General features: G+C 41.4%; 1 protein-coding gene across 1 annotated transcript in view; it reads left to right on the top strand.

Annotated features, from left to right (window-relative positions):
• Window positions 1-266: 266 nt before the first annotated feature.
• The window catches only part of IGFN1 (immunoglobulin like and fibronectin type III domain containing 1), a 30,909-nt gene continuing 20,776 nt past the window's right edge, over window positions 267-10,399 (top strand). The window contains exons 1-9 of the mRNA XM_067310426.1: window positions 267-285; window positions 794-916; window positions 4,523-4,662; window positions 5,158-5,257; window positions 6,115-6,162; window positions 7,078-7,123; window positions 7,946-8,120; window positions 8,733-8,846; window positions 9,884-10,055. Of these exons, the coding sequence (XP_067166527.1) occupies window positions 267-285; window positions 794-916; window positions 4,523-4,662; window positions 5,158-5,257; window positions 6,115-6,162; window positions 7,078-7,123; window positions 7,946-8,120; window positions 8,733-8,846; window positions 9,884-10,055 (937 nt within the window). The remainder of the gene's footprint in view (window positions 286-793; window positions 917-4,522; window positions 4,663-5,157; window positions 5,258-6,114; window positions 6,163-7,077; window positions 7,124-7,945; window positions 8,121-8,732; window positions 8,847-9,883; window positions 10,056-10,399) is intronic.

The raw sequence follows: 10,399 nt of genomic DNA, 5'->3' as shown, positions 1-10,399 counted from the left end.
TACCTGGTTTGTGATGTGCTGGTGGTTCGAAACTGTGTCATGATGGGAGAGGAGGGGAATGGTGCTAAGGGTGCTTTGGAAAGAGGAGGCAGATTGTGTTAATTAGCAGTCCTTTCATGACTGGATAGTCATGAAACTGTTATATGAAACAACCAGCTTAGTAGTATTAAGGGCTTTTGTTTTCCTTGTGAACTGTAAATAGTGAAATGATTTGTTGTCTTGCAGGAAGTTTTTGTTGTTGAAAGCAAGGAGCTGAGCAAGGCATCATGGCAAGCCGTCAGGCAGGTGAGAGAACAGCCACAGCTGAGAAACATATCTGGGAAAGCCCTGAAAATAAGCCCAACTTGCTTTTCTTGTTTGACAATAATGCATCTGTCTTACCACCACAAGGAGACACACCAGTCCCTGGCCCATTACATTCTGCTGACCTTTGCAATGTTTTCCTCATGCCAGATCGTGAAGGTTTATTTGGAACAGTAACTGATATAAAAAATTCTCTGTCCAAAACATTACTAGACATGTGACCTGATGTGGCCCTGGATTGCAATCCAGATTGCAGATTTTCCCACTAGCACCCTAGCTTTACAATAATTTAACACAAAATCATGGCCCTTAATGCTCCAGAGTTTGAATTCACACCCTGTAGTGTTAGAAAGCATAGGTGCTCTACTAGTCTAAGAGGAGCTAAGCAGGAACAGTTAAGTGTTCTGCAGAGAGGAAATGCAGACTGAGATGCTGTTCCTAAAGAATTAATGTGTTATCTTAATTCAGTGTGTTTTCTTTGCCTTTCTAGTGAAAACCCTCAAGAAATCTTCCATCCCAGGAGTTACAATCACTCAGTTTGTTGATGATATTCCAGAAGGATGCAGTACACCTGACTTTGAGTGGAAACCTATCACCCTAACATTACAGGAAGGTGAGACTCTTGAAAAACAGTTCAAGTCACAGACCTGGAGGGTTGACTCCTCATCTCACCTGCAGGAAACAATTATCTTAATTAAATCAAGTTTCTAAAGAGATTTGACTGAACAAACAAACAAAAAAAAGCTTTGTGTGGCCAAGGCCTTTGTTGTAATGATGAAAATTCCATCAGTACTGATGGAGCTATCCCGAGGTTTTACTAGTAAATGTGGGATCAAAATCTGTCTCCTAATATATACAGCTAATCTTGTGAAATCTGAAGGAAGCTCTCAGGGTAAATATTTTGCAGCAAAAGATTAAGTACCTTGAAAAAGTTTTTTTCCTGTTGAAGTAACTTGTATTATGAGAGTTCAGCACTAAGATTAACTGCTTTTTAAATTCAGGTGTACTTCTGACACTGTTTAGGCTGTGCTTCTTTATTGAGAAACACAGAATCACAGAAGGGTTGAGACTGGAAAGGACCTCTGGAGATCATCTAGTCCAACCCCCATGCTCAAGCAGGGTCACCTAGAGCATGTTTCCAAGGATTGTGTCCAGATGGCTTTTGAATATCTCCAAGGAAGGAGACTCCACAACCTCTCTGGGTAACCTGTTCCAGTGCTCTGTCACCCTCACAGTAAAGAAGTTTTTCTTCATGTTCAGATGGAACTTCCTGTGTTTCAGTTTGTGCCCTTTGCCTCTTGTCCTGTCACTGGGCACCACTGAAAAGAGTCTGGTTCCATCCTCTTGACACCCTCCCTTCAGATATTTGTATACATTGATAAGATACCCTCTCAGTCTTCTCTTCCGCAGGTTAAACAGGCCCAGCTCTCTCAGTCTTTCCTCATAAGAGAGATGCTCCAGTCCCTTAATCATCTTAGTAGCCCTCCACTGGACTCGCTGCAGCAGCTCCATGTCTCTCTTGTACTGGGAAGCCCAGAACTGGACACAGTACTCCAGATGTGACCTCAACAGGGCTGAGGAGAGGGGGAGGATCCCCTCCCTCGACCTGCTGGCAACACTCTTCCTAATGCACCCCAGGATACCATTGGCCTTCTTGGCCACAAGGGCACATTGCTGCCTCATGCTTAACTTGGTGTCCACCAGCACTCCCAGGTCCTCCTCCACAGAGCTGCTTTCCAGCAGGTCAACCCCCAACCTGTCCTGGTGCCTGGGGTTATTCCTCCCTAGGTGCAGGACCCTGCACTTGCCTTTGTTGAACTTCATGAGGTTCCTCTCTGCCCATCTCTCCAGGCTGTCAAGGTCCCTCTGAATGGCAGCACAGCCCTCTGGTGTATCAGCCAGTAAAGAAGCACTATGCTTCTTTCATGGAATACAGAGGAGGCAACTAATGAACCCCAAATCAGTGGGAAGCCTTCCAGTGATCTCCAGTGAGGCCCATGAGGAGACTTCCACATTTTTCAGAGTGGAGTAACCGATTGTGCAGCCCCTCCTCTTTCACAAGACTGAACAGTTTCCAGCACCATGGATTTCAGTTTTGTTGTCACAGCCATATGTCGATTTTCATGAACTATTGAGATTGTATGAAGGAGCACAGTGGCCTCTAGTGGTGCATCCCTCCTCTTCCTCCTTTTCCACCTTCCTTCTGCATGCAAGTTTCAGGCATGGACCAAGGCAATGTCTGGCCACTCTGTCTGAATTTTCCACATTGTTTGACTTAAAGTAGGATCTTCATCGTTCATGTGCAAAATGTTAGAATATTCAGGGCAGTCACTATGTAACCTGAATTCAGCGTCTATGCAGATGCACTATGAGTGCACTATGATCATTATCCCATTTCATTTGGTGCATGGAATAGATGATACGGCTGAGTAGTTGTGTCCTGTGGTAGATGACAAGTATGGAAAACTGCAGACAGAATGGCTAAAATTTGACAAAGTTATAAGCATTTGGAAATAGACTTTAATAATAGTTTTAGTACTGCAAGCCCAGAAAGAGTTGGAAGAAAGATGCCTCTTGGTAAAAACCTGTTGATTACATGGCAGGAAAGGGCATACTTTGCAGGAGCATGCTGCATAATGTCTATCTTTTGATGGTGATTCTGCAGAAGGTTGTGGGAAATATAGCAAGACTTTCTGAGGAGACGTTTCCACAGTGTTGGTCACCTGAGGGCCAGAGCTATTACAAAGGAGAGATACTAATCATTTCCTCCCTGAAACACATCCATGACAACTCGTCTCTGTTTCCATTCCACTAAGGCACTCCCACTTACCTACATCTCTGTCATGTCTGCATATGTGAGTCATTTCTCTGACTTGCTTTTTTATATTTGTTCTCATGTCCTTAAAGCCTATTAGGAGGAAAAAACAAAAAAAAAGATTTGTACTAGGCAATGGTAAAGCTGTTGAAAGTTTGAGTGGTCAGCTGCAGTACACTCATGTTCTTAGGGGAGCAGATGTGAAGGAGAAAGCTCACAGGCAACCCCATCTCTTCTCCCTTCCTTGCCTCTTCAATGAGGAGAGCCAGATGTATTTTAAGTGCAAGGTGGTACCAGGCTAGAAGACAAGAAAGGTGTTGCAGAAAGATGACATGTGTGACAGAATGCATGGAGAAGCCCCGCACCCTCCATTGGTTCTCCAAGATGTGGTACAGTGTTGTCTGTTAAGAACATGTTTTCTTGAGTGGGTAGAGGCAGAGGAGGTATCTTGTTGTTTTCATCGCCATTTTGTCCAAATGAGAAAGCAACCAGGTATAGTGACTGGTATTCACAGATGGATTTTACTGATGTTTGGAGTCAGGGCTCTCCAGCATGATGAGTCCCATGTTACAGAATATCCTGCCCAGTGTTGTAGCAACAAAGGGAAGAGTCCGAAAGAATGGGGAAGTAATGGGAGCTTGAAGGGAGAAATGTGTAAGGAGAATGGATTTTGTCATTTCATGGCTAGGCTGTGGCAGAGGTAGTGCATACAAGCTGGTATGGATCAAAACTGCACAGAAGCGAGTCTAGACTGAACTTGCTATAATGTTGTTGATTTCAGAGATGAACAGAAGATGTTAGCGGTCTTAGCTGGCACCACTTTTTAAAAAGCTTTTTTGATTGAGTACAGGCAAACCCTGCCATTATTGACATAATTGTCACCATACTTGTCAGTGATGAATTTTATAGTTAGTTTCCAAGTAATCTTTTGGAAAGCCAGTGAGGTAGAGTGAGGATTATTGCAGATGTCTTAGCTGCATGAACTTAGACATTTGAGGTAAGCTGTAATTTTAGGTTTCCTTTATTGAGAGAATGAAAAGAGCTAAGTATTTCCAGAGGATGATTCTGCATAAGACAGGAGAGATGGCTCACTCAGCAGATCGACCCTGTTGATTACATAGGGATCCTAGCACCAGAGTCATCCCCATCTTTAGATAGCTGTTCTGTGGTTGTCTACATCTGAGTGAATGATTTAGACTGCTTTTATAGTTAATGGGGATAAATGCGCTCTTGCCTGAGTTTGGAACAGCAAGTCCCCTAAATGACTCATTTCAATTAGGCAGCCAAACACTAAATGACTAAAATTATGAGAGGTGAATATCATCTTTAATCTTTGCTTGTTCCTTTTTCATCACATTTCTTCAAGTCTCTCTTAAATGAGTCATCTTTTGCCTCTTTTGAAAGGTAAAAATGCCATTTTCAGAGCTGTGGTCAAAGGTGTCCCGACCCCTGATGTGAAATGGAAGCGTACAAAAGGAGGAATGGATGATTCTGCCAAATACGAAACATCCTTCAATGCTGTTACGAATGAATTCATTCTGCAGGTAAAGGTCAAATATTGCAGACAGGGCCCGTTAAGCAGAGAGAGCAACGGGCTACCAGGGAAATATGGGTGGAATCTAGCAGAACTATGTAGGGAACCCAGTATTTGAAAAGTGTAAAACAGCTCAGGGTTGAATTACATCACTCCATCCATATATGAAGCTTCAAGATGAAATAGGAAGAGGAGCTGAAGGTCTAGTTTGATGTATGTTGCAAAAACTTACAAATCAACTTACAAAGTTGATTACACTGTGGGATTTTCTTTTCTTAAAACATATTTTTTTAAAAGAGTAAAATGGTTTAAATAGGTCACAAATGAGAGTAAGTACAGATGTCACCAGATCTGAAATAACACACAAAAAATAGAAAAGAAAGCTTTTTAGAGTCATCCTGGGAACAGAAGAAAGATCTGAGATGTCACTGATTAGCTGTTTTATTAGAAGGTAACTAAATCACACCACATGGCTGCCAATTCTTACTATGTTCTTCTTTTTAAGATAAACAAACTCACTGAAGATGATACTGATTTGTATCGCTGCTCTGCTGTGAATGAATATGGGGAAGCTGTGTGCACTGCTGGCCTCAGGATCATACAAGGTAGGATTGGCAGGTTCTGTAGTCCGAAGGCCCTGTGGTCCCAAGTAGTTGATTTTGCTATGCTGTCAGGGTGGGTGCCCAGAGCATTGTCCAGGTGTCCTTGGTGTGAAGGTCTGTTTTCCAGTCAGTGAGAACTGGAGGTCTTCTGTCACTCCGCCAGCTTTGGTAGCTCCATAACAATGTTAAACTGATAAGGCAAGGGAGAAGAAGGTGGCTATTGCACTCAGTTTGCTGAAGCATGCTCAAAATGTCTGGATTTAGTGTTGAACTGGCTCCACTGCTTCTTTATGAAGTTGAACAAGTTGTTTAGTTTTTTGGGAGAGATCCATCTCACTTCACATCAGATGTATATGGTACACCTGTCCTAGTCCCCTGATTTCCTTTATAGTCGGGGAGAGAAACGGGCACTTTGTGGGTATGGTATAACTGACGTATTCTGGGAATCTACTTGTGCAGGAAGTGGGCTGTTGGAAGTGCCCATTTCCCCTCTCTGCCTATAAAGTGTAGAAGGCCCCCATCTGCATTTGGCCAGATAATCCTTGCACCTCAGTTCTCCATCTCTAAAAAAAGATGCTAATATTTCCTACAGTTGCTTAAACCATAAGCGTCTTAGGGCAGAAACTGTCTCCTCCACTGCATAGAGTATCCAGTAAGCAGAGAGGCTATTGCAATAGGAATATTGAGTTACAGATGGGGTTTACAAGGAGTCAATATCAGCTTGACAAAGAAATCCAGACTGGGATTTTCTCTTGCATTGATAACAGCTGCATATGTTTTATAGTTCACTGGCATTAATCTGAGTGTTATCTTGTTCATTTTATGGATTGTTTTTCCTGTTTTCTCTCCTAAACTATCAGTTGGCTTTAAGAGGAAAGCGAAACAAGTTCCTATTCATCCTGCTGATGGTGAGCTATTTGTAATTTTTTTTGGCATACCATATCCACTTCTGTCAACCACATTATTGCTTATTGTCCTTCTTTAATGCAAGAAATAAGATCAACTCAGGAGGAGCAAGCAGGAAGTGAGACAGTTGCATTATAAGGCACAATCAGAGAAGGTGCCAAGGACCTTTCAGGAAGTAACAGCAAAATATTACTAGGATGTACCTGCCTCCTTGGCACTAATACAGAAGGAGTAGTTTATTCTCCTATAGACATTACAGCAGGAGAAAAGGGAATAGTAAGTCATAAAATGTTCAGCCTGAGAAGGAGGCAGGGTTGAATGGGCAGCATCAGTAGCAGTTGAAGAGGAGTTTTTAACAAAGAAAAACCAATAATTCTTCAGGAGCCTATCTGTCTTTACTGGCCCCGGAATTTACCCAAGACTTGTAAATAATAAAGTAAGAGAAGGGATAATAAATATCTGGTGTTCTGTCCACTCCTTCTGCTTGCTATTTACCTTTGGCTAAAGTGACATTCTTAAACATGGTTTTGAGCTGTTCTGATTAATGATTCCAGGTACATGCTAGAAGAGGATTTTATTATGTCAAATACAGCTGGGTCTGACATATTAACATGGCTGAGAAATAGTGGGCCTTATTGCAGTCCAGAGTGTCTGCTCCAAAAAGAGAGGAAGGAACTGTAGGAAAGGATGAACTTTAGTGGCTCTCAAAGAACAGAGGTATGGCTGATAAAGCTGACAATAAGTTTTATGGCAGTTTTTCAGAAGGATAAAAACATTGCCTGAAGTTGAACATGGCAGAGTCAAATGGCCTCTTGTCAGTGGCTATTTTGCATGACCTTTCTTTTTTGAGGTATATTTTACCTTGTTGGGTAGCTCCATTTTCTTACCTGAATGTTTTTTCTTTTTGCCTTTAATAGAATTAAAGAAGAAACTTCAGGACTTCAGAAAGCTGCTGAGAAAGCGGTAAACCTCCATAGGGAAGGCCATTGTTACACTTCCTAGTTGTTTCTCAATATGATAGGGCCAAGGACAGCTTCATAAACGTTTAAGGCAACAATTCTTGTTTCCAAAGTTGCTGTGAAGCACAACATGGAGATACATAACAGAACAGTTTGCCAATGTCTGTTAGGCTGAGATAAACGCAAGGTACCAACCTTGTTTTGAGGTGTATGACCCTTTGCACCACGAGATTTTGTCTTAGAAGATCTCTCTGCTGTTCCTGTTTTTAACTAACAAGTAACTTCCTAGCTTAGTGACAAGTGTTTCATGTAATGATTTTTTTGGCTTATCAGGGAGCTGTATCTACAGTACCAGGGATGAGCTCTGGCCCCCAGGCCAACTGCAGAGCCTGCCATGTGCACACTGTTGAACTTCCTTCACATCCCAAGTGGATGGCCTCGCAAAATCTGCCCAATGGGAATGATCCATGGCCTGTGCAAAGTCCTGAACTGAGCCAAGAAATTATTCAAAAGAGTGCAAGTTGGCCTGGGTTAAACTGTGCCAGGGACTCTGCTGACAATTTAACAGTCTGGACAATTGCATTCCAGTGCCCTGGACATCCCAGAGAAAGAATGTTCCCTGGCACTGTTTCATTTGATAGGATAGATGCAGAAAACCTGTCCCAAAGGAGTCCCATCCTCTACATCTACAGGGGTGAATGAATGAACTACAGAAATGATGGAGAGGAAGATGAAGGGGTTAAGATTAAGGGAACAATGAGTTCTTGTTCTCTGTCAAAATTTCTAGGTCTTTTTTTTTTCTTTTTCTTTTTTTTCTGGTTCTAAGAGCCCCACAACCACCACCAAAACCAGTGGACAAAGAAGCAATCTGGCAACTGTTGCTGCATGCAGATAAAAGAGATTATGAAAGAATCTGTCTGAAATATGGAATTTCAGACTTCCGTGGGATGCTGAGAAAGTTGCAGGAGATAAAGAAGGACACAGAGACTGAACATGGAAAAGTAAGACAAACTGAAGCCACTGAAACACTGATTTTTAAAGAACTGCAGAGTTCTACATTTCCTGAATCACTTCTGAAGATAAGCTATACCTTCCTAAATTACTTTGTAGATTGAAAATTTTACTGTATGACAGAGAATGATTTTTTGCAATGCTTTAAAGAAGTCCCAGTTCTACACTGACATGGATGAAAATATTATTGACATTTTTGGAGTCCACTTTAAAATTTTAGGAGATAATGAGCTTAGCATAATCCTTTTAGTAATCCTCATGGCTAAATTCTGTATCTGTCTGCCTCTGATGAGAATATGGACATCAAATTGATGAGTTATTACCTAAGAGTCAAGATGGGCCTTCACATACAGGGACATTTAGAAAACTGGACAAATAGCAATTGCAGAGTCTGTGAATGACCAGGAGGGTAGGCAGGTAAAATATAATTTGCCTACAGGACAGAACAGCGGAAACTTGCAGGTGTTTCTTCCATATATATAAAGTTAGAGGTAGTTCTTTTCTATGCAGATAAAAAGTAGGTTTCACAGTAGTTTGTCAGCTTAAGAACTTCTATCATGCCAGCCTTATCATTTACTAGGTGCTTGTATCTTTTCCTACAGTTAATGCACAGTATGAGGAACAAGCAACACATCAGGATCAACAAAGAGGGAAAGGCTACATTCAGTCTAGAGATGGACCTGAAAAACAGTAACAGCAATATTTATCTGCTTAAGGTAAGGGGCGGGTGGGGGTTGTGTTGGGCAGCTCATAACAGTCACTGAAGTCTGTTATGTGAAATGGTTGATCCACTGGGCAGGGGCTGAGAACAGATAAACATTGTCCTACAAAGTTGTCCGTCCATTGGATCCCTTGATCAGAATCCTTGATTGGTTAGGGAGAAGTGTTGGTGCGGGGACCCCCATAGTCTTTGGTGGTGCATATCACTTGCAATTTGAAGATTCAAGGATAGGGCAAACATTTCAGTCAGTTACTGACATTCTTTTGACTTCAAGAGCACTTCAAGTAAGAGAAAATTCTAACAGATGCCTGGAGTCTTTTATCAGAAAAACAGACTGATTTAATTTGAGTGTTATATTCTATTCTAATTCACTTTCTGTGAAAGAAGATTTCAAGGAGGTAAAACATCCAGTATAGTTATGTAGTTATTCTGTTGTGCTCCCCAGGTGATCAATGCTGTGGATGTTTCTCTGAAAGATATATTTTAGTCAAACTGTAGTTAGTGGATTTAATATAGGGAAAATGGGAAAAGTTATCTGATTTTGCTTTGTAAGAGGAGATTAGACTAACTCTATGAACTTCTGAATTGAACACAAGGCAAAGTCCATGCAGCCACAAAGTGGAGAAAGTAACCCAAGTGTATCACAGGTTGGAGAGGGGTGAACTTGCCTGCTTATCCATCTTTGAATGTGTTAAAATCTAAGCAACAAAAATACTTTGTCTTCAAAGTTACAGAGAATACCTATTTGTTAAACCCAAAATCTTATGTGAGCTAAAAAAGTAGTATCATTTTGCCAAGTCTGAGAGTCAAATGCTCTCTTCTGTGCAGGACTTACTGCATCTAGCATTACCTATATGTTTTATGAGCAATGAGCAGCAGCAGTCCACTGTAAGTAATAATAGATTGTAGCCTTCTGTGTTGTGACTCATTGACATAGATAAAGCAATTTGAGCACAAATTTGGCCTAATTTATTTGAAATGCCTTGCACTAGTTATGCATTGCCTTTAAGAGTATGTCGTTTCTTTTCCTAGGATGGTGAAAGGGTGAGATATGGAACAGGGGATGAATACAGAAAGCACTGCCTGAGGCAAGTAGGAAAAAGGTACAATTTCATTGTCAACGATGTGCAGCCAGAAGATGCAGGCTTGTACCAAGTCAGAGTGGAGGATGTGCCTGTTTTCTCAACTGAGTTGGAAGCTGAATGTAAGGACTTAAATTTGAGGCATGCAATGTGCAGCTGTAACAAGAAATTATTTTTTGGTGTGAAATTTAACCTAGGAGCATATGCAAAGCTCAACAGTAAAAACTGCTAACTACAGAAGACTGTTCTTGTGTTGCTGCGTAAGGGTTCTCTCCTCATAGACACAGGTGAAAATGGCAAGAGGGTGATTATGTGATGGGGGTGTTTCATTTGTCCTCGTCCAAAGGACTAGGTTCAAGTACCAGTTTGGCTCTGACTTCTGGATGAACATAAACAAATTCTTAACTTACTCTATGCTATAGTTTCCTTGTGTAAAGTCAGAATAATAACAAGCCACCTCAACAGT

Source organism: Apteryx mantelli, chromosome 25, assembly GCF_036417845.1.
Source record: "Apteryx mantelli isolate bAptMan1 chromosome 25, bAptMan1.hap1, whole genome shotgun sequence".
In the NCBI taxonomy this organism is placed as follows: domain Eukaryota; kingdom Metazoa; phylum Chordata; class Aves; order Apterygiformes; family Apterygidae; genus Apteryx; species Apteryx mantelli.
This window is presented reverse-complemented; position numbering and strand designations above follow the sequence as displayed.